The 25,863-nt window shown below is 39.3% G+C and overlaps 1 protein-coding gene across 1 annotated transcript in view; it reads right to left on the bottom strand.

Moving 5' to 3' along the window:
* The window catches only part of LOC139727065 (uncharacterized), a 55,008-nt gene that overhangs the window by 17,487 nt on the left and 11,658 nt on the right, over positions 1–25,863 (bottom strand). Inside the window, exon 3 of the mRNA XM_071638045.1 lies at positions 552–1,065. Coding sequence (XP_071494146.1) covers positions 552–1,065 — 514 coding nt within the window. The remainder of the gene's footprint in view (positions 1–551; positions 1,066–25,863) is intronic.

Below are 25,863 nucleotides of genomic sequence, written 5' to 3'. Positions count from 1 at the left end.
AAATCAATCTCAATGGAACCATCATCATCCGATGCACTCCTGGGAGGACTGGTTGCCGTGGCAACTGCAGCATGAATAGGGGATACCTGGGCTGTCCCACTGTCACACTCCACGGGCCACTCATCTAGTTTGCGCTTGCGAATGGGGCCTTTTGCGGTTTCAGCGAGCCTTTTAGACATGATGCTGTTCAAAGCAACTACTTTCTGCTCCAGACTGGTTGTCAGTTCTATGTTGCTAAACAACAGCTTGTTAGTAGAGTGAAGAGTATCTAGGGTGTGATGAAGTGGTGGTGAGATGGAGTACACATGAGCAAATGTTAAGATGGTCTTTCCACGATTCCTCATATAAATCCCCGCAGATATAATACGGATGAATGGCAGGATATACATGGGTCTGCTATATACAGTACACAAGTCATGCAATTATGTGAAAAACAGTCACGCTGTAAATAGCTAAACTCCACTCCCAACATAAAACTTGCTTCAAGAAATCATTAGTTCATCCACCGCATGCAGCCAAGGCTGTGCATTCCAAATCAATCCAACACTTACACAGGCTCAGATCGGTCAGGTCCGCTAGTGAGCGACTGAATATAGAATCGGGTGAGTCAAAGTCATGTGGTGAGAGGGCGTACAGGTCGACGTCCGCGAGTCGATCATGGCACGGCAGCTCGTAGTCGTCGTCGAGGAAGTCGTTGGTAGTCTGCTCGTCCGAGTCCGTCAGCTCCTGGCTGCGGTCCCGTATGCTGTCGCTGTCGGTGACCGATTCCCCCTCCAACCGGCCTGGAATGTCTGAGGAGGAGCCACTCTTGAGGGCTTCGGGGCCGTTGTTGTTCTGTGCAATGAGGAGCTCCTGGTCGTCGACGCCGAGCGCGTCCTCGAGTAGCTCGTTGGTCTCGTTGGGCGAGTCGCCGAGGCCCTGGAGTTCGGTGGTAAGGACCAAGAGATCCTTGTTGAAGCCGATGGTCTTCGCCGAGAGGAAGGAGATGTGGGGGAGGCGGCGGACTTGGATGGCACTGATTGGTATGTGGCCTCTAGACAGGGTAGCTTTATTGGAAGCCTTCAGCTGTGACGGAAGACGGATGGAAGATAGAAGAAAGAAAACAAAGAGAAGCGGAAGAAGGAGAGAAAGCAACGTATAGAGACAAAGAGAGAGAGGGAGAGATGAGGTCAGCTGATGAATCAAGAAGTCATAAACACACAGATTAGCTGAGCACAGCAAGCTGAATCTCAGTCTAGGTCATCCAATAATGATACCATCTAAATGTCAAAGGTAGCCGGGCCTAGTAAGTGCAGACAATATGTCGTGGATTGACACGGGTATCTGTGTGCACACTATGAATAGTGGTGGCACAGATACATTTTGTATACGTGTACGTACACGTGTAAATTGTACATGATGCCCTCACAGTACCAAAAAGAGTCTTCATATAGGTTTAAGTATTGAGCAGCAACAAATGATTTAAAAGAACAGTCTATAATCTATGAAAGAGAAATGCATGTAATTTGTAATAACACACACACACACATAATACAAACTACAGTATTTCCTCAATTAAATTAGGTTATAAGTGAATGAAAGAAAACACTGGCACTGAACACAACATATAAAATATATTTAACTGTCAAATAATTATAAGATAATTATCACAATACCTAGTTCACAAAATATATTCAATGGTCAAATCATTATTAAGATAATAATCACAATACCCTGTATTGCTAAATTTTTATATCCACTCTTGTGACAACAGTTTAAAAAAAAAAAAATGTGTAAATGGTTTTAGCCCACTAATGTATTTCAATTTCTTGACAATCAATATTAACTCTTAACGTGCCATGGTCGCCGAACGGCGACCTTAGTCCTGACGTGCCATGGTCGCCGATCGGCGACAAAGAAGAGCACGAAAAACATTGGTCATTTAAGTTCTTATGGTACCATAATGTGTTACACCAAGAAACTGACAATGATATGTACTGGCAGCTGACTAGCATAGCCATCGTTTCCACTAGAAATATGAGTATGCTTACATTGGAAAATTTCGAGTAAATACGTGATTCTTCGGCTAGACGTATTTTTTTCGCGTCGGGAAAATCCGCAGCGAGCGCACCCTCTGCGTGATGTGTATAGATCAAAAGACTCATTGGTAAACCACGCGTGTGTATGCTATTGAATCTGCGTGTATTGTCTATGCGGTTCCACTTGTATTGTTCCGCTTGGATGCTGTCCGGCGGGAAGCTGCTTTGATTTTGTCCCTCAGATACGGTAAGCTTTCGTTCGTCGGTCAAGTCTTTCATCCTTTTGTTTTGTTGAACTTCACTAATCGTCCCCACGCTGGCATACAAAAGAAGAAAACGCTTTTGTTCTTGTCTATGCACGTGTACAGTGAAAGGAAAGTAGACCTGTAAACTATGCCGCTTGGTACCACACGTAGTTCCTAGTTTGTTTTGGCGTGATCGTCGTCTCCTATAGTTCGAAGCGAAATGAAAATCAAAGTAGAAATCTAGTATTTCGGAATTTCAGACAAAATATAGAGCATTGAAGATGAACATTATTTTGCTCAGTTCAGTTTCAAAATTTATTGTAGGCAGCGTTCTCAAAGCGCGAAGAGAGCTGTTGTTTTGAGCGACGACATGCGAATAGTACCAATACTAATGAACTTACAAAAGTGACTAAATAAACCTATCTAGTATTCTCTGTGATTTTGGGGTAAACTGGCTGTATTGGTTCAACTCCACGGATATGAAAGAACATTATAGCGCCTGATTCTCTGTATGTGACGATGTGCACGTGAAAAGCGGCCAAACTATGATGTTTTCCATGTACACTGTACTAGCATTTGTTTTTGTGCTAGCGTTCACTGTTGCATTTTTTCTTTTCTTTTGTTTAGAGTTTCTCTTCAGTTGGTCTTCATATACTGTAGGGTACCTACCTCTTTCGCCGTGCCTTCTCTCTTATTATGTCGCTTCTTCTTTTCCCTATACATTTTGAAGAAAATTAGTTTTCACGCATTGTGCATGTCTCCTTCTCCGTATGATTTGTCATTTTGCTGCCGTATTTTGAAGGATGTTTTAGTTCTTGTAGCTTTCCGGCTATAAATGGCGTGTAAACAACTTTGGCTGTATGGGAACAGCAAATGTCTCTAACTACGTACTCTCGAATTAGCGACCGGAATCGTTGCGAACGTCAAGAATATATATTTTATTTCTTTTGGCCAAAAAACAAAAACAGACAAAAACAAAAAAGAAAACAAACAAAAAAGAACCATCGACAGCCGATTGGTGTATCATAGTAATTGTTTATTCAACCACGCAAAATGATCAATTTATTATTTCATGATGACAAAAATCAAAGCAGTATCGTTTATCGCCAAGCGATGATGCAGACACAATGTTGGAGAGAGTATCGTGCCTATACAGCACAGACTCGATAAAGTAGAACAGAATTCGATCAGTAATTCGTAGACAGCCGATATCAAATTCGCAAACGGGTTTTCTTGTTTGATTTTGATTGCAACTGTTTAGGAAGCTCGAAACCTAAAATCCGATAGGTTTCCAAACATTCATCGCTGAGTGAGACACAGAATTAAAGTATATTCACGTATTTATATTATTTGTTGAGCTGTGCTTATCGTTTTATTCCTACTTCTTATGGAAACATGCTATTTTCCCCGAGTCGCAGGTGAAGAGGAAAATGTTCAAACTCAAGCAAATCCCTCAAGATTATTATTACGTAGAACTTTAGATGACAGATAGAGAGAGCATGACCAATGCAAAGTAACGTCAAACTATTTGTTAGCATACAGATCTTGAAAACTTCAAACTCTAATCCCGCTGTTCAGTCCTTGGAGTAAATCAGTGTTGGAGATCACACAAAAAAGGAAAGAAATGTCGGATGATGCTGCTTCGTGAAAACTGTGTCACAGCGCAATGAAGGTAAATGATAGGTTTGAATTCAAGTACGGAACTAACATCCATCGGCTATTATAAACCAATGAAGGAACTTCAGTAATAGAGTGATGTTATAATTTCCATGAAAGATCAAAATGATTCTGATGGTTACAAATCGCTCGGTGAAACCAATATTGACAGGCGCTAGAGATTTCCTACGCCATGCGAAAGTAAGGAATGTGCCGCTGAATAATGTCATATTCAGATAATCAAATGTGATTAGCGAATGAGACTAAAGACAATCAAAGACAGCAAACATCGAAAAAGCATACCAGCAATGTAAAACTTGATTTCATATTTGTCGTTTACACAAGTGTAGACTCCATATATCACCACCTTCAGTTTTGTCTTCTTGTTACCAATTTTGCTATACAAATCAGGCCTGCTCGGGGGGCTTTTGATTATTCTTTACCGTAATAATTTCGTTGAATGTAATTGCATTGTTTGCCCCTTCATCATGATATGCGCAAGCTGCCTTTCCTTTCACTGTTTATCTGTGTCATGTTTCAGTGTCTTGTCACAATGCGTTTTTATTTTCGCTGTTCTGTTCTGATCTGACTTTTGAAAATTTCAAATCCGACAGAATTTATTTGTTTGCAAGATTAGTTACTTCACAACTATAGCCGAATAGTTCACAAGTACAGCGTTATTGAAATTTACTATTTCTAAGTGAGGTGATCGTTTCGAGAATGAGAGGGCTCAGCCCTACGTAGTGCTATTTTACCCAATCATGAAATGAATGGTGAGCTTTTTCAGTTGCACGCTCGTGGCTTCAAACACCAGCGCTGGGCTTGCAAGAACGTGGTTTGTTACTCCGAACGACTGACCTCGTGGTGGTGAGATTGAACTGGTTTTCTAGCCAAAACCCACTTCACTTTGATTTTCCTGGATTTGCAATAAATATGTAAGTGGTATACTATCGTGAATTAATTTTGTTTAAATATTTTAGTAATGTTGTGATCGGAATGACAGCGGCTGGCGATAGGTTGATCGGATTCTTGATTGGATACGGCGTTAGAAAAAAAAATCCGGAAGGCGTGTACACTTTTATCAGTCAGATCATGGCAGCATCTTCGCTTTCAGGAGTTATGTTCATCCTTCAAGCTGCCCCTAGCAACCACTAGTGTGTATTGTACTCAATCAGTACTCGGATTATCTCCGCCGTTACCAAGGAATTGCGCGCGCACAAATCCCTCGCTGATAAAGGCCTGCCGATTTCAATAGAGTACGCCCGCCCGCAGTCCGCATAGACAAAAGCAGGATTAGTAGGTGCTTCCTTCTCAAGTGGACAAAAGACACTCTTCTAGGGCCCGGGACAATTACTTTAGTTTCAAATACAGGATCTGGGACTAAAGGACTCAGATTTGGGAATGAATTATTGAGGCAGAAAAAGAAATTGCTAAGACAAAATAAACTGCTTGTATCTTTGGAATCATACAATTCTAGAAGACAATTTTGCTATCATTTGAAAGGGGAGATGTAGCTCTAAAACTTTCTCACAGAGTCAAGGGAGCGTTCTATTGAAGAAAAACCACGACTGACTGTTTCTTTTCATACTACACAAAATATTCTAATAATTTTTTGATGATATTAATTGTTTCTGCAATATTTTAGGTTCAGATAGATATTACGGCAAACTGACTACATGACACGAAAGAACAATCATTTCTCGATATTTGTTGTGTAGAACTCAATTAAAAAAAATCGATAGTTTCAAAGATATGGTAGTTTTAAATTACATTGTCAGTCCAGTTTCGAAACATTCTGGCGTTAAGTAAAAACCTCTGGCACGTTAGGGGTTTTGGGCATGGCACATTAAGAGTTAAGAAAAAGTGAATTGATAGTCTCTAGAAAATCACTTTGAGGCACATTGTATTTACATAAGTCATTTTGTAATGAGCTCATGTGCACATTTCTTAGAGTGACCTTCCTTTTTTCCTCAGTTGATTACCCGTAGGCACTTCACTTGTTCCAAAGTGACATACCAGGTAATATGTAAGGTTGCCTGATGTCACAAACAAATTATGAATTTGCATAGACCAGGTGACCTGAGAAGCCTCTAAATTAACAACTTGGGAAGCATCACTTCATGCATTGAATGCAGAAACAAACTAGAATTTCTACTATTATTGCTAAATACTAGGTGTTAATGAACATTTTGTTGCTGTCAGTTACATGTACAGTAGTAGATCTATGTGCTGGCAAGCATTATCTATGAGGATTAAATGAATAATCATTACATCTCAAATGCTGATCTCAATTAAAATCTGTACATGTAAGAACTAACATGCCTGTTATGGCACATTATCTTTTTTCTTTTTCCGGGCACTCATGTGCAATTTGAAGCACAGGATGAAAGACAATGTAACAGTAAAGTTATGGGGAGTGGTTACACTCATTGACAGACATAAAGTAAGAGATCTAACAAATGAAAGCAGCTAAGTAATGAAAGGACCTGAAGACATGAATTGGTCTAATGGCATGTACACGTAGGTAGAGGTAGAGGCCCAAGTCATGCCTTGTAGAGAATAAGGCAGATACACATATTGTCATTAACATTGGGCAAACTGTACAACCAGTACACAGTGCATAGGCCTACTGATAGAAAATATGTCAGCCTGTGTGTACATCACATGTTAACGAGGACATTATAATGTGATGTTTGGTTTCCTGTTCTTGATTACAAAGTAACCTGTGCATGTTCACATGCTCACAGCCAGTACAACTTCTTCATTGATACACTGTATGCACAATAAACCTGTCAATGGACATGTATACACAATCACGCTTACTGCTTTATTTATATGTGCGTGTCTGTGTACTGACTTACACTGTACATTTCATGTTGAAGTGATTACAGTGATTAAAATTTCAAAACAAATGAATGGGGGATGTCTGAGGTAATGTGCATGATATAAGACTATAATATGAAGCTTCATGAGAATAAAATCATTGTACTTGTAATTGAAATGAATGTGCTGTTGTTCTTTTTTTTATCAGTCAATCCTACTGTATTGTAAAACAAGGAGCTACATATCTGTACTGCTTTTAATTTGTAGCTCTGAAAGAATACTGATAGATGTTCAGTCAGATAGCACAACACTACAAAGTATACATGACTACGCCACACAAACTTCCATGAACTTTCTGTAGAAAAACATCTCTCGGCATTAATCATTTTCCCTTTTTTTACAGGATCAGAAACCGCTAATGGCTGATAACTAGAGATAACAAAGCAAATGGGACAGAATTAATTTGTAGGGTACCTCACAGCGATAACAGCTGCAATCCCTGGATAACTCAAAATCTCTGATGCTTTGATAAACCTAGGACTGCACTTTCGACAGTAACTGCCTGCTGGACAGTTGTGCCTATAAATCTGTTTTCATGAAAGAAAAATAGACAAGACTACTGTATGCAACTGACTAAGGGTCAGACATGCCAGGAGTAACAAAACCCTAATGCCAGAACAATGGCAATTACTCATTATTGTGAAATTCAAATGCATTTAAATCCCTGATGTAGTTCTGGTGACATTCTTTTAAAACTCTCAAAAATGTCTTTTTCGTTATGATTACTTTTATCGTAAATACAGATCTCTCTGCAGAATTTGAATAAATACACCCATAAGACTGTATACATCATAACAAAACAATTTACAAAACATGCAAAAGAACCTTTCAGCAAAAAAAAAAAAAGATAAAAAACTTTTGATTCATGGGATAATGTATTATCAGTAAGATATTATGTCATAAACACATTAGTGACTTCACACATGTTATGTCACTGATATATTTGGGTCTGTAATAATATTTTAAATCCAAATTGTTATCTACATGTGTACATTATGTGTTACATGCAGGTAATATGTGGTGTAGTACTAAGATGAAAGAAACAATTGTAGAGAGTTACAGGAGAGGTTGATTGTATGGAAAAGTTGAGACCTTTTCCTTGGTACAGATTTCTGTGTTTTAGTCATAATCAGATACTACATAGCATAAAATTTGGCTTATCATTCTACAAATACATAAATTTAATCTACAATGTAGATCTTGTATAAAAAAAACACAAACAGTCGAAGGAGAGAAATAAGCAGGGAAAAAGAGACAGTGTTGGAAAAGAAATCATACAAGCTGTCTGTACGACAGGTAGGGATGTTGAGAATTCAACCACCATTTTACAGTTACTGCAAAGTTCCTGTTATGCTATGCTGTGAAAACATGTTTCCCTATTTTCTGCTTATCTCATGACATCATCCTTTTCAATAAGGAAGAGAGCATTTTGTTAAAACAATTTGTGGTTTTTCCCTGTTCCTTTGACCAAAGTGTAATGTTTGTGGGTATTTTGTCTTAGAAATGAGTGTGACAAAGCACTTCGCCCAGTCACGATGCCAAGATATGTTTATGCATAAGAATGCAGTGAGCATTTGCGTTATCATATTCTCCATCCAAACACCCATCTCTACCCTACCCCTCTCCCTCCCCCCCCCCCCAAAAAAAAAGGGGGGGAGGGGAGAGAAGTAGTGTACTGAAATTCTGGTGTGCTTTTGCTGTAAGTTTTCAATGTTGGCAGCATAAACTTAAAATCCTTATCACTCATAAATTAGTGCTGATAATATGCTACTAACCGAATTTCTATCTTGACTATTAACCCATCCACGTACGGGCCTCTGTGTAATCTGTAATATCGTGCCTGCCTAGTAAGTTGGCCATGAACTTGGGCGCGATCTTCCCTACGGCGCGATCTACACGCGAAGAGCATTCATACGTCATGGAAAAAACTGCCTGTGTCATTCCCACTAGGCAGGAGGGATGATGCGTGTACACTCGTGCTAATATGCACTTAGTTGACTCAATACAGCACTAGTTTATGTGAATTTTATGAAAAGAAATAATAAATTGTGCAGGAATTATGAAAAAATATTGTTTCTGTGTATTTCATTGATAAATCCTCTTCATTTCAAGCCATCTGTAATCACATCTTACCCACTTGGGAATCGACGTGTCCATAATGTCCTCGAGCCCCACCCCCCCGCCCCCGAGATAGCTCTGGAACATTCCATTCAATGACGGGGTTTTTATTTTGCAACGTTATCTAATAACTCTCATGTAAGCAAGTTCTTGCTATGGCTAATCTATTTTGTAATGTATCATAATCTATCTATGCTGAGATAGCCTAATTCAAATTTGCAGAGACATACAAAAAGATTTGTTTTACAATCGTGATACGTTCAACTACTCATTTACCCTGTGCTGAAATCCGCATGTCTGCTCCGCACATGTTATCGCTATCGCTCAAACTTCGATCGCGATGGCTTGTGTGTGTACACAGGTACACAGTGCTAGTGTGACGTGCATGTGTGGAGAAGCATGGGGCTGCAGAGAAAACCCGGGACTCCACGTGGTGTAGTGAAAAACAAATCGGACGTTCGAAGTCGTACATTCAAGAGCTAAAACAGACAAATAGCGAATTCAAAGTCCACTGAAAAGGTCTTGACATTGTAATGTATGTTCCAAAATCATGTCTGGCTTAGTTTTGAGAGAATTTTCTACACGCACGAGATCAGGAATGAGATCGGTGAACTGGCTAACAAAACGTGTGTACTGTGAACATGTGACTGGCTTGTGCACATGGCCTAGCTAGGTGATCGTGAGAGTGCGGCAAGAACGCTAGGAATGCACCCGAGATGCGGTGTGTTGCAAATTCTTGGGGTGAAATTAGACTTCCTTGTTCAGCCCGTCTAGTATCTATATTTTTTTAATAATTCTAATTCTTCATAAAATCACGATAAAAAGACTTCATATATTCATTTCATATTTTAGAAGCGTAATATGAAATATTTTGGGGGTTTTTTTTAGTCCAAGAAAAAAAAATAGTTTGAATAAAAAAATAATAATAAATAGTCGTTCTTGACTCAAGTCTAATTTCCTGCGCCTTCTTGCAGTTACCCCGCAGTTGCCCATGGATACGATGCATAAATAATCAGCTGTTTACTGAGTCGTACTAGTGTACCACCCTACTGCTCTTGTTCAAATTGAGAGGATTGTTATTTTATCGGCGGCACTTAGTTTTATAACCTCATCCAATAAAAAGACAAATTCAAACATCAAATGGTGTGACAGTTTTTGTCAGAATTCCCTACCAATTTCAACTTGTTGACAGGATAGTTTTCAGATTTCACTTGCTTCATTATCGAAGCTGTTTGACATTTGAAAGAACTGCTCCATAAGAAATCACCTTTCATTTGTTATTTATTTTCACAAACAAGTATTTTGGTCACTTGAATATTTCTTATTATTACTTCAATGTCATGATATTTCATGATGGTTATGTATTCTGTCTTTACATGGCAAGATGGGATTTTTTTTTTCCATCCAGGGTCAAAGAAGAAAGTGACAGGAAGGAAACCAAAAGGATAGGGAGGAAATGAAAAGGATACAATGAAACACCTGATCAGCAGGCTCTTTTTTATTACAATGGTGAATGCAGTACATCAGAATTTAAGTACAGTTCTAAATAATTTATCAGTTGAAAAATGAGCAAAGAAAATGGATTTCATCGAGTTCTAAATGAAAACTAAATTAGCATCGCCATTATGATTTAGATCTAGAACCTAGTGCTAGTACTACAGAATAGACCTGATGCAAACTTGTTGTCAAGCTTTTGGTTGAGTTTCTTCAGAGACACGAATTTTGGTAGCACAATACCCGAGTGAATAAGAAAAAGGAAAAAAAAATAAATACACAACTGTAATGCAGGTCTCTAGACCACTCCCGTGCACGAGCGAGCATCAGCCCCCGTTTCTTCAGTGTCACTCTAGCTCTCGTCATTTGCATTGGCCTAGGCTAGGTTACTCGTGTCGTAGTTTTACTCGCCATCATCAATGTCATACATGGTTACACAAAATAAATTACATCTTGCCATCACCTCAACCACAGCAAAACCCTGAATATCACTCCCATCATAGTCACTCTCAGCTCACAAAACATATCAGCAAACGATACAGACATCGCAGACCTAGCTAACTACTAGCTCTAAACATAGTTGTAACTACGCCACGTCAGACATTAGTTGTACACAAAAATGAAACGGAGGTGAAAAACTAGTAATGAATACACGAAGATCATCAACGATGGCATATTACCGTAGAAAAAAATACACAGAACATCTTGCACCCAAAAAAAAAAATCGAGGTAAAAAACTACGATGAGAAAAACTAGGGTGAAAACACGATGCTTGGAAGACGAACGATGAAGACACTACGGCAAAAATGCTTACACAGAAAACAAACGAGTGGGTACCACACAAGCTACGATGTTATGCGCACATACGTAGATAAGCTACATCGTGTTCAATCAAAAAACTCAACAAACACTAGGACAAAAACTCATCTCTAAATTGTTGCAAACGAGATAATCACTTAGAAAATATGAACAAAACACTCTCAGAAGTACGATTGTTCTCTGAGAATGAAAGATATAGAATGATACGAAAGCAAAAGAGAGAAAAGAGAGAGAGAAATGGACGGGAAACCTAGAGAAGTTACCCACACTCACTAACGTAAATGGAATTCGACACACACACCCCCGTGCCCGCCCCAGCATAAAAGCATAGCATAGCAGTACACGTACACACACAAGGAGATATCGTCAAGCACTCTATGAGGAGATCGATATCACGATACCGCGCGTAAGAAATCACTGCAGTTGCTGGGGCAACAAAGATACATGCGCGCTGTAAACATGAATATTGATTAGTTTCTCAGCAGGCTCGAACCCCTGGCAGGTGTTTTGGCCAATAAGAGACATTCTAAAATATGTTTCTTTGCATAAATTATTTTTCTGAGTCCCAGTAAGGATCTCTGTGATTGGCTAAAATTATTCTACAGCTCCTGGCCAAGCCTGAGGTCCTAGGACGCCCTCTTTTGGTCATAAATAATAAAAACCACGTTTTTTGTGGGAGCTGACGGGGATGGGTTAAAGAGAAATTCAAGAAGCATATTTTGCAGAGTTATGGTCTAAATTTGGTGACATCAGCTATGATTTTCTTCCTTTATCCATCCTTTCAAGCCATATGGCTCATGATGAGATTGCTATTACAGTATAGCAAGGCCCATTCTTGATGGGAAATACCACAACACTATTAAAACTTCCCGTTTTGAGCTTTCCCTTCGCACTGCAACAACAGATATGTCAGGTTAAGCCCCTTTTACACTTTCATGGATCGCATCAAGGATCGTCATTCACGGATCGTCATTCCGGGATCATTCGTACTGTTTCTGGCATGACCATGTTGACTCCGTGAAGTCATCCGGCATGATCTTGATCATCCGGCATGTTCGTGGAAAAAATTAAGCTTGCTTAATTTTTCATCCCGAACATCACGGTTAAAAATCAATACGAACTCTTCCTTGTAGGCACCGGTTACTCCGTGTTGCCTCCCTATGATCATTCTGGGACAATCCATGAAGACATCGGGATGTCCGTATTAGGGTTGGCTCCATCCAAGATGAAAATTAAATACCATAAAGTTCCGTGTATAAGACGCACCCGTGTATAAGACGCACCCCTAATTTCGGACCTAAAATTTATAAAAAAAACAAACACGAAAATGTCCACGCAAATATTGCGTGTGTCATACATATTATTTCAGCTCAATATTTCCCTACAATGCAGCATGTATTTGCTCTATTTTTCGTTTCCTTTTATATTTTCTTTTAACGGTATTCATCGGATATCAACAAAATATGGAAGACGCAAAATGCGAGACTTGTCTCGGTACTCACTTGCTATTTGTTTCGCCTTGCAATCGTGGTACATGTGTCATGCATATCGTACACATGAGTATACAGTACGATCTTTGCTTTCATACATAGCAGAGGGTGTCTCGCATATTGACGCATGTCAGAGTGGAAGGTTCATTACGAAAAATAAGAAAAACATCAACAAGTGTAGCAGAGGGATCATACGGCAAGACGTACGGTGCGTACGGTAATTACACTCATGCACTGTTACCAGTAACATGTGTGTCTCTTGTACCATGCTTGTATGCACAGTAGCCTTTTGTAAAAGGCAGCTCGCTATAATTTCAGCACACGCACACAGAGAGCAATGGACTTGCACACACAGCGCGCAACGGGCAAGCGCGCTTCGATCCGATCGCTGTGTGCATGCGAGTCCATTGCAAAAGCCTCTCTGCAGCTGCTGCCTTTGCCAAAGGCTTGCTAGCTAGCTAGCTAGCTACAGCACAGTGTAGCTATGCTATCCTAGCTGGTCTCGCACTCGTGAAATGGAGAGCAAACGAACGACATGGATATGCATGCATGCTTCACACATCGTTCATATTTACGGTGACATATAGTGTCGATCCTACTCCGTATTTTACAGCTTTTGTCTATGGCCATATTGATACTAGTACATTGATAAGTTTTACGGTATCGGTAATTTAGTAATGATACCTGTACATCGCGTATTCCAGCTACTAGGTTGGCTGTTGGTAGCTTGATAGACTGACATCGGTAGCATACAGCAGTGCTGTTACAGCTGTTGTCTATGGCGAGATTGATACATCGTTACTGCACAAGGCCGATGTAAGTTTATCTCGTATTTGCAGCTTTTATGTGTGTCCAGATTGAAAGATCGCTCTTCTATCCGTAAGTTCTAGTGATTGCTTACCTTCCAAACGTCGATGGGCATACATGGCCCCAAGTTGACCTTATAAAATTGGGTGTACATGACGGATTTTTTTCCATGATTCGACTGTACCCGTGTATACGACGCACCCCCGATTTTCAACGTTTTCCGACGAAAAAATAGTGCGTCTTATACACGGAACTTTACGGTAAATGTATTTTGCCAATACGAGTTCATAAATTCCATGAAATTTGCTCATACACTTCCCCATCAGGTCAGCCATTAAACCCTCATACTGTTCATATGCTGTTAGACACCCAGTTGGGATTGTATTCACACAGGCACTGAGAGGAAAATCGAGATTTTGCACACCGAAACACCACGGATGACGATCCATGGTCATCCGTGAAGCTGTCTGTGAAAGTGTAAAAGGGGCTTTAGAAATATTGAAAGTTTTTGCCTCCATACGACACATGAGTCATTGGCTTGGTAATCTGCTGCAGGTACATTGTAACATATGGTTATGGCATGAAGACAGCCTGGCCAACTAGCTGTGTGGTTTGTGTTTGGCTGCAGGGAGAAACACAAACATCAAATGGAAGTCACATGACAAATTATGTAAGTTTCAATTTTTCAGTGAGCATTCTTCTTGCAGAATGTCACAGCTAACTAACATCAGGCAAAGTTGGAAAAATTACACTCTGGTTTGAGTTTGTTTGTATGTTTGTTTGTTTGTTTGTTTTTCATCTGTCTGTTTGTTTTTCTGGCAATGATTCACGATGGTTTCAGGGAGCTTTAAGCTTTTAGTTATCAGCAACTTCATATTATTCCTGCAGTGTGAATGGCTCTATAGTACCTGTGTTAGGCTTTGACGGGGTCAATCTGTACGTACAAGTGAAGGGCTGAAAGATGAAAGTGCACATTGAAACAAGACATCGCTGTAACATGACGCGAAGAACATTATCTCCGAAGAGAGGGGCCCAATGAAAGTGCAGACATGGAGTGCAAACGGTGTGAGAGATATGTCATGAATTGGGACAGTGACAGAGGGAGAGATGAGTAGGCAAGTAACCAGCTAGAGAGCAGACCACTCATCGTGGGATGAGAGAGAGGGAGGGGGGCAGAGAGAGGGGAGAGAGATGGGTGGGGTGGGGGGGGAGGAAGAGAGAAGAGTGAGGGGAGAGAGGGGGAGAGGATACGATGTTCAAAGTTTTCCTATCATGGTTGCAGTCTCTTTTTTGAGTGCATCTCTCGGTTTGAAAATAAACACAGTCCGACCTCTGTTATCCACCCATGTCAGGACCAGCGCCCATCCAGACAAACGATTTGGCCAGATATGGATGAAACAATGTTCATGTACAAGTGTATGTACATGTAGGTAAAGACCCTTTGGTAGCTATATAGGTAGATGGCATACACTGTAACATTGGTATAATCTGTCCTACATAGCCTACTTAGAATTAGAATTAATTTTCTTTTTTACAGAAAATTGAAATGTTTTAATGTAAAACTCATATTATCATATTAACATGTTTGCACTAGGAATATCATTGGTAAATTGTTTGAGTTTTGTATGAATTTTGATTGAGTTTGAAATCGTGTGTGTGTGTGTGTGTGTGTGTGAGTGAGTGTGTGTGTTTTCATCTTCGCTACATGAACATGTCTGGATGATACAGAAGTCCGGATAAGAGATGGCGGTATAATCACGGTCACACTGTATGACTCTCTTCATTATCCCCATCTGCTATGACATACACTTATTCGCTGTCAGAACTAAAGACCCTAATCACCAAAAGAAAAACATTCCATTCATAAATCCATTCCTCATATACATGTAAATCCCAAACTATCCAATGCAACCACCTATTAAAAAATGGACAGTAGTATACAAATGATGCACAGGATAGAGTGTGTTAGTGAAGGTGCGGCTCACTCTCGAGTATTGACAACGGTTGCAAACATGCACTCGGCGCAAACGCCACGAAATAATCCTGTGCATCATTTGTTTTATAAAATGGGTAGAAAACTAAAAGCATTATTCACGTACCTTTGTGGGTCAATACCAGTCAGCTACATGTAGCACTCGCTCAAAAGTCAAGATGTCCGAAGATGTTCGTCCCAAACATTTACGCACGTCGCACTCGGAAATCCCGCACATAAGTACTGTACGTATGTATAAGAGTATACGTACGCCACGTACTGTTATGCACAAGAAAGGCCGCGGGCTGCCACAACAGCCGAACTAGAAGTTGTTTACAGGATTGACAGCGCGTATAGTAGCGCATGACGCACTTGTAACAACTGATTGAGTGCGCACTGCTAGTGTGAACATTGTGACGTACGTCAGGCCAGGGAGGTGGAAGAGAGACTCTTCTTAGTGCATACCTGAAGAAAATAATGCACGCACATGTGACTCATTTCAGCGCTTCCAATTGGCTACATTCTTGAACCCATTATATCTCATATCAGTTGTCACAGCAATTTGAACTATTGAAATCAACTGAAAAGTTTCAAGATAAAACAAAGTCAACTATGATATTGTATAGCCATTATTTACATCAGGTCTGCCAACTCTCACGCATTGAGCGTGAGACTCACGCATTTTGGTCCTTTCTCACTCTAAAACTTTCATTTGCATGCATTTCTATTGATCTCACTCATTTTGACTCCTAAATTATAGCATTGGCCTATGGGAGTCTCACTCTCAACTAGTTTCCAGTGTTGGCAGCCCTGCTACATCCTTTGAAACAATACCCCTTCTCGCACACAACCCCAACCTTTACACACACACACACAAACACAAATACAAACACAGATAAACAAACATAAATCCTAGCATAAGAAAGGTTCGTACTAGGCATTACACTTAGATAACTTGTTGTGCTATAAACTACCACAAGTCTGTAGCTTCTGTGATGAACAAAGTCACCTTCACATCTAAAGTAGACATTTCTATCAGTCCATCCCTCTTTTAAACATCCTCTCCCAACCATCTCCCCCCCCCCCACACACACACTCACTTTGGAAAATTAAATAGAGGTATTACATCAAGTCTTTACATGGTTAATGCACCCAAAATGGGACTGTCAAAAGATCGCCAGTGAACTCAAGGTGATGGGGGGGGGGGTTTGGTCAATAGTTATTCATTGTCAGATACTGTACCTCAATTCATTCCTTTGGGACTAAAAATTTTCATCTGCAGCAGTTTCCTTTTCCCCTCATACCTTATTCCCACCCCATACCCTCTCCTCAACACCCCCCCCCCCCCCCGCCCCATACACACAACCACACACAGTATTTGAAACAGTGAGTGTATAAATTGTCTTGTAAGGTACATGTACCTCAGGAGATATTTAACAACAACAAAATGCCAGCAGCCAGTCTAGGAGTAGGCCCCTATCCTGTGTCTGGCTGTCTGGGGAGGAATGCAATTTACGGAGAAAGTGCTGTGTTCACACTTGTCTCTGGATGCAGAAGAAAACCTTTCATGGGGGGTGTTTCATAAAGCTGTTCTTAAAGTTACCAACGACTTAAGGACGACTGGTGATCAGTTCTTGCGCTGGATTATAGAAATTCTGATAAGCATAGAACATCAGAACTGATTACCAGTCGTTCTTAAGTCGTTTGTAACTTTAAGAACAGTTTTATGAAACCCCTCCCCCCCCCCCCCCCCCCCCCCGGACTATTTAATTCTGCCTTTACTTTCTATATCTGAAAACTGGAGGTGACCCTCTTCTGTCTCGGAGAAATCTGTATGGTTCAGGAGATAACTTTGAGAGGGCGTGACGTGTTTCAAACAACTATCAAAATCACATCTGTTCATGTGAGTTTGGGCTCACTTGTCATTTGATGTATGATTGTGATTGTGATTGTGATCGTGATCATGATTGTGATTGTGATTATACCTTGCTTATTATCATCATCATGATTGTCATTTAGTCACATTTATTGTTTAGTCTCCTTTATACAGGGTAGCCACTTCAGTGATCAAACAATGTTCTCTCAGTGGACCCTGTTCACATTGGAAACAAAACAAGTACAAACACAAATAAAAAGTACCAGGAATCTAGAAAGTGCAGATGAAAGGGCAAATGCAATGTGCAGAGTACAGAGGCATGGTACATGTTCATGGAATTCTTTATGTTTTAAGTAGACTGTCTGAGTGTCCTGTGGTGACCTGTAGTTGTCCCCCTGTAGTGTTTTTTGGGGGAAGAGGGTTAAGTGTGAACAGCTCTCTGTTAAAAGATTGCATCTTTCCCATCCACAGACTGTCTCCTACGCTTCGAGACAAGTGCGAACGCAAGGAGACCGAGTGAGTGACTAAGGCAGATATATATGGCACGACATGTCACTAGCAATCAAAAGTCCCTATGAAAATGCTCATTTTGATACAGGGTGAGGGCTAGGGCACGCTTCATAGGTAAAATTACGTGCCTGCACGGAGTGAAAACTATGTCACAGCATAAACAGTTAGTTTCCAGGCCAGAGTGGCTTGAGAAGAAAAAGAAACAACGAAGCATGCCTTTAATTCTATCATCTTTTAGCCACTGTATCATCCCACATATGACTTGGTATGAGGAAGGGTACATGTATGTCTGGTACTGTGTGTGTTTTGAAATTATTTTTACAACTTGGGGAAATTTAGGGAATCAGAGCAAATATAGCCCATGAGACATAGGAAAACTTTTGACAACTAAGAGGAAGTAAAAAAATAATGCAAGTTGGTATATATGTATATCATATGAGAATATTGTGGTCTGGTATTGTGTACGTATATGATACATGTAGGCCTACTGTACATGGTACTGTACTTCTCAATGAAATGCATATAAAGCACAAATTATTTCCATGAATTGGACAACAATTATTGAATTATTGAACTGACTAAAAAGAACTTTATCAAAATATGTAATATAAAATATCTTCATCAGTAACACACTATCTTGAGGTAAGGATCATAATTTGGAATATCCACTTTCAAAAGAGACAGAGCTTTGAGTACTTATTACAGAAAACCTCATATCATTGTACACATTATCCAAAGTCCCTGGCACAGAAAGGGTTAAAAGAGAGTTCAATGGAACTCAAACAACAACTACTAATTATTATGCACACGGCCCTTACATGGCATTTAAGTTTGAAGACTAGGTATGTCTCCTTAATGTTTGTGACAGCTCAGTGGTCTGCATGAGAATATGTCATGCAATAGAAAGCGAAAATTGAAGTCATGCATTACACACAGTGAATCCTCACCAGCTTCACACTACAGTATGACTACATGGTATAGCTTGTTTCCTAATTGCCATGCAGAAGGCTGGGGAGCCAGCGTAGGCACTGAGGAATACATGTAGCCTCCCATCAAAATCCCTGCCGTTCCACTGTTATCTTCCCTCATCAATAGCTGTGCCTAGTCTAGCAAATTAAACCCATTACTGAATATGCCATACATTTTGAGAGATTTTTACTTTCGCGAATTTTGCAAGAAGGGTGACATTTGCAAAAATTAACAACACGCAAAAATATTCACTCTGATCCTGACATGAATCGATCTGATGTGCACGCATACCTTCCTCCCTCCCTACTCCACAGTCGCGAATTTAACCACTCGCAAAATTGTTGGGAAGTCCCGATTGGCGAGAAATTAGACTCGCTATAATAATATGCGGTGTATGATTCTACATGCCACATGAAACTTGAGAGCTTGTCTTCCAGTCCACAGTGAACTACCCTCCTTCAGTGGCCAGTAAGGCAAGGAAAAGGAATCCCAATTTAGTAGCTGCATGAACGTATAAAATGTAATGCAAAAACATAGAATATGACCTCTATAATTATGAAGATGTACCTGGTATCACTCACCATTTATATGTGCTAGCATAACACTACATTCTGTCTACATCTGAAGCTTGTAAACTGTCTTCCCACCTTCAATTCCCTACCTACTATGCTTACTATTTTCTGCTTTGTTCTATACAAATCGTACATACATGTGTATGTGGTATACATGTAAATTGCTGCAAAAGCCCTGACAGACTTCTTTCAAAACATTTGAGACACTCGAATTGGAAAAGCAAGTACAAATGTGGTGTTTAAGCTCACAACTTTAAATATGGGCTATATGCACAACTTGTTCAGTTTACAACAACTACTTGCATTTCATTCACTCGCAGTCCCAAAATGTCATTAGACATTTGAACCGATGTAACTAGTTTTTTTTCTCACTTTTCATTTCTGGGTCACCCTCTTTCCTTCAGTGTATTAGATAAGGCGAAGGCAGCACGAGGAATTGTTCTTCTTTTTTTTCTTTTTTGTACATGGGAGCTGAGAAAAATAACACATAAAACACACATACACACACCCACACACATAAACACCCGCCCCACCCTCCCCCCCCCCCCCAAAAAAAAGCCATTAACAGCCCCCTCACCACACACTTTACCTTTAATGAATCCCTCAAAATTCCTACAGCAGTAGGCAGAGTTAGTTATTTGTCTACGGTGTTAACAGGACTGAGCATGGCCTTTAATGACCATGCCCTCCTACACATAATGGCCTCAATATTAGCCTCATGTCTAGCCAAAGCAAAGTCCAAAATCATTGTGTCAAATCCTGGTTTGCAAAAGAAATATACTACTCTGGACAGGATGTTTTGACACTGCTGGTCGAGTGCATACAGTTCATTGCAATGGAGCCTCATCATAGAGAGGTTGAATGTAACAAAGCCCTCTCATAACAAGGCAATTTTGCAGATCTCAACTTTTTTTATACAAAGTTTTGTTTATGTACCCTGATACAATGAGAAACCTGATATAACAGGTTCATTGTCATAATTGTTAGGTCTTTGTTATAATGAGGTTATCCTGTATTATATTCCACATACTAAGAATCTTGCTATAGGATTGGTCAAAAGCTGATCACGTGATAAGCGTAGTTTTGCCCATCACATCACCCGAGAAGAATAGTTCATTACACTCTATGATGATAGTCATTTTGTTTCGCTGATCTCTAAGTCCACACAGTCCTAACGCGTGATAAAACTTACAATTTTGGGTACGCGCGAAATGAAAGTGCGTTGCAATGTGGTCTATCATTTGACCTGGGTCAAGTGATAGACCACAGTGCAACGCACTTTTATTTCAGTGCCACGCGCAGGGTGCAGAGCAAATTTGTTGTTTTGTCATCTACGCGCATACGTCATAAAGTAAACTACGTAGCCTAAGCTCTGAGGATACCCTAAGACAGCTAAAATGGTTTCAGATGTGGAATAAAATGGGAATATCTAGGACCCTAGATGTGGAATATAAAGCAAATAATAAACTTTTAGTTTCAGGCAATGAGACAAACTATCACTTCCTCGGCGATCTGAATGTGTACGCTATCTTTCCTCAGCTGCGCTTCGGAAAGATAGCTACATCCATCGGAAGTGATAGTTTGTCCCATCACCTTCACCAAGGTTGATTCTTTGCTTACTAGCGAGAATATGGTTGTTATCTGTAGTGCTGACTTTATACTTAAATACTATTTTCAGAATTTCAATACCACATTTGCCTTTTACTGGTACAGCAACAGCAGTTGTTCATGTCTGCACTTCAAGGAAAGTTAAGTTTGTATCTTGCTTTTGTTTTTCTGCATATAAATTTGAAGGGGTGGGGATAATGAAAATGCTGTCATGATAAAAGCTGATCACAGTGCTATGGTACTCATTCACAATGCAGCCTTTACAGCCAGACATCCGTTGATCTATGACAATAATCTACACAGCATATTCTGTACACTGATCGGTGGTGTCCCAATTTATAAGGAAACCAATGATAATGCTTCTTTTTTTTAGTTTTGGTCATTTTCACTGACGCTTTCTTGGCTTTGAATGATTAAATCATCATGTGTATCAAGAACTTTGTAGTGTTGTTTGCAAGTTAACACACAGTTCAGGGGGGTGTTTCATAAAGCTGTTCGTATAGTTACGAACGACTTACGAGCGACTGGTGATCAGTTCTTGTGCTGAATTATTGAAATTCTGATAAGTATAGCACATCAGAACTGATCACCAGTCGCTGGTAAGTTGTTCGTAACTTTACGAACAGCTTTATGAAACAGGGCCCAGGACACTAAATATAACCAGTGGAAACATCACACTGTCATGCATGCTTGTTAAGTGACCTAGCATCACAGCGGGGGGTTTAACTGTTGGACAACGTGACTCATGCATCCCCAAGCAGAGGTATTCGTCGTCGGAAAGTCCGAGCTGCGCCCCTCTGCACAAAAACAAGCCACTCCCGGGAATCTGGATCCTAATCACTCTCATTGGAACTGACAAGTTCCAAGAACACGGCGTATTATGGGCTTTGTTTCCAACGTGCTCTGTTACCATGGCACCTCTTAAAGAGTTCCTGCAAACTTCTTATTATCCTGTGGTTTGAAATGGCTAATGGCAGTGACATATTGCTTTTGACATGTTATCATCTTTGCTACTTCTTAAAGTTTTATTTTCTGTTTTCTCCTTGGACAACAGAAGCTCTCATGTCAGGTTTACTGCACCCAAATTTCCTCCAAACAAATAGGCTGCCATTCAGGCAACTCTTCGTGAATTTATTACTTAACATCTACCAAAGATAATAAAAAGGTTTGGTTGTAATTCATGGCAACACCATCATCGACTGAAGATATCACCAACATGGAAAATACATTAATACCCTTTATTACTGATAACCATTGTAATCTTATTGCAATTGGCATGAAGATGATCTCACTTCCAGCACAAATGGTTGTTATCTTTCTCTTCTTTCAAACCTAGACCTGGGACCACACCCATCACCTTAAAGGGATGGTACAGTCTTAGTTGAGATGAGAATTCAGCCTTTACCTGTTTGAGAGATACTTTGAAATAATTTTATCAAATGTTAAAGAGCATACAATTCTAATAGGAATTCGAAGATTATCTGATGAAAATTGGTTTTGAAATGGTCAAGATGTCCAAAAACAAAGTAAAACAAAGCAATCCATATAAAAGATGGGTCCCACCTTTTATTAGGACTGCTTTGATTTGATCAGCTTAGCCATTTCAAAACTAATTTTTTCATCAAATAAACTTTGAATTCCTCTTAGAATGATATGCTCTTTCATATCTTATAAGAGGTTTCTCATTATTAAAAAAAAGATAAATAACCAACAAAAAATGTTGGAAACCTGAAGCCCCATCTCAACTGAAACTACACCATCCCTTTCAAGGGACTGTATCAAGAGAAGAACAGGGCTGTGTTTATAAGACTTTAAAGGGTACCGAGAAACACAGTTTTGAAACACGGTTTTGATACATGGTTTGACAGAGAAGTGTATGTCATAAGCATGTTTCTGGCTCGCTCAGACTGTGCCATTGCGCATCTCATTATGTGCCGCCTTGTCCTTTGGCAATTAGACTTCAGTAGCTTATAAATCACAGTTTGTCAGTAAAAGATACCTGACAAAAGGCTTCATGAAATGCCCCCGTGTACTTCAAAACACAAAGCATGGACAGAGAAGATATTCAGAGATTAGCATACCTGTAGTTGAATGACCAACAATACTGTAAAATAGTCTTTTCCTCAAAACATTCTTCCTTATTACTCAAATCTGGACAATAGTATAGAATTCATTCATGACTCTACTCAAAACAGCCCTATTGTATCTTTCCTTTTTGACATACCATCTGTATCAAATCACGGTCATTAAATGACAATTTTTGCCACAACAAAGACACTAATGAACCCCCATGACCGAAAGCACAACAGAACACATTTATGTAATATTAGCACAAGACTCCAGGTGAGTCACTGTTGATAACACAATTAGTCTGACTCAAAGGGGTTTCAAGTTCTTCCTGGAAATTATTACTTTAACTAGGTTCTAATTGGAGGAGACAGGTGTATCATATAGGAAGGGCAGAATGGACTGTGTAGTTTAATACGGTGATGTTACTGCTGAAACATCAGGAGCATGTTTCATAAAAAAAGTTATGACTGATCTTGCGCTCAATTTAATGAATTTCAATAAATTGAGCGTAAGATCAATACTGATTGCAAGTCTGTTTCACAAAGATACTTCAATTTACTTTACTTCTGTTTTTGATATCATTTATAAACAATTTGATATGTGAGTCAATGTGTCAAAGTTTCGGACTCCAAGAATGTTTGGAGAAACAACTTTTCAAGACATAATGAAAGATATTACACCTAATGGCATTCAATGTTGACCTATTGTGATTAAATATTTATCACCTGGCTAATTGGCTGCAGCTACATTTTACAGCCAGTTTTCGCAAATCTGTCTTGCCTGAAAGTCATCTTTTGTAGCTTTTCTGTTGAAGGTTTTTGGAAAAAATGTAGATGAAACTCTACACCTTCAAAAGATTACGAGTCTGCAGAACATATATTTTTAAAAAAATATTAAAAAGTTATTTTCAGAAAATAGTATGTACACTTGTATGGCGTCTTGTATAATTGAATTACATGGATGTACTATGCACTCTGCACACGGTAAATGTCTGAAAGCAAATTTTATGTTCATTTTTTTTTACATGGCAATGAGTTATCTGGGATCTTGAATTAGATGTTAAAGTGAGTTTATTAACCTTTCATGGTGACAATCACACATTCCTTGCATCTGCAATCTGAAAGTCTTGTTCACTTGTTTGATTCTAACTATACCACACAGTTGGATGTCATGTCTCTTCCTGAGTACAAGGTAAACTTCAGGTGATATGACAGATTGGACAAGGTACTATGGAACAATGCCCCAGGTTTTTATCGGTACACATCCAATGTACAATGTGCATGTACTTGTTAAAACATGTATTCTATTTTGGTCTTTAATACTGCAGGGTGTTTTGCTTTTCTTTTGTGCTGCGGCGCTAAACTAATAACCCGTTGAACTTCCTGCGTGTGCGTTATCTCATGAGACTATGGTCATTAAAACAGTCAGGGAGGTCAGATTGTAACATGAAGCTTGAAGTAGAACAAAGATTTAGACAGATTGAGTTGTAGTGTATCAGTTCAAACTGTGTGGTCATCATTTTTGTTTTCGGTTTTGCATTATTTTGTTTGTCCATGATGAATACTTGACTAAAGTAAAGAACTGCTTCTAACTAAATGGCTCTTTCATGGTAAATTAAGTTTGCTCAAATACCAAACCTACAATATAGGTATAGTAAACTTTTTCCTTTTTATTCTCACTTTCTACTTGAATTGCAACCATCTTGCAGAATGCAAGCAATCCTGTATCGCAAAAATGGCAGCAAAACTATTCCAATACTAAAATTAAAATTGAAATTATTGCTAAGATGTTTCTACAAAAAGAGTGAAACATTACAGAAATTGTGTGGAAACAATACCAGAGATTTCTTTAAAAGAGCCTTTTTATTAACTTAAGTTTATACCTTGAATGTTTTTTTATAATATACACAGTATTTCTGTTTAAATACATCTAAGTTTCTGTTACTGTTCTTTCCTACTATCCTACAATATCTGCAAGGTATATAATTGTAGTTCTTTTTTTCTCCGTTCTATATGTATGCATGTAGCATCTCACTCTCAATCCATATATCTCCTCTATTTTCTTTTCTCTGGTATCTCTTGCTCTTTAATACACATTCATTCTATCACTGTACTAAGCTGTTGATCTATCCATATACCTATCATTAATGTGTACACAAGAAGTGTATTTATCAATACTTTTGTTTGTCTATAGCACTTCTATGTATCCATCAAGTGGTTCATTGTGAGCTAATTTACTAAAAACAATTGTCAGCTACTCACATCTTCATGTTTTTGCTCATCGGGGCATTACTGAGGATATCTTTCCAATTTTGCATGAATGATCATTTGGGTAAGGGCCCCGTATTTTGTATTAATTTTTTAAATAACAATATATACAGGTAGGTGCTAATAGATTGTGTAGCTCTGGGCAACCAGCACTTATGTTTGTTCGACACTCTTCAGAATAATACAAACCATCAACAGCTCCTTCCAGTGACTTTTTTCCCCCTCTTACATATAAAAACCATACAGATACTTTGAAATATGATCTAACCCCATCCAGATATCAGTTGTCCTGTGTGGCTATAGAGTGAGTTTGTACACAACCCGGCCTCCTCCTCCCCCCCCCCCCCCACATCACAGCCAAATAGACAGGTAGACACCTCTCAATAGAAAAGCATCTCTGTGAGGGGCAAAATAAGAGGATGTGATCACTTAATCACTGCTAAGAATTAGTCACAACAACACGTGTTAAAACAAGTGAGTCCATCGTTT

This window comes from Diadema antillarum, unplaced genomic scaffold (assembly GCF_040938485.1).
Source record: "Diadema antillarum isolate AM-2024a unplaced genomic scaffold, OU_Dant_1.0 seq00000117_RagTag, whole genome shotgun sequence".
NCBI lineage: Eukaryota > Metazoa > Echinodermata > Echinoidea > Diadematoida > Diadematidae > Diadema > Diadema antillarum.
This window is presented reverse-complemented; position numbering and strand designations above follow the sequence as displayed.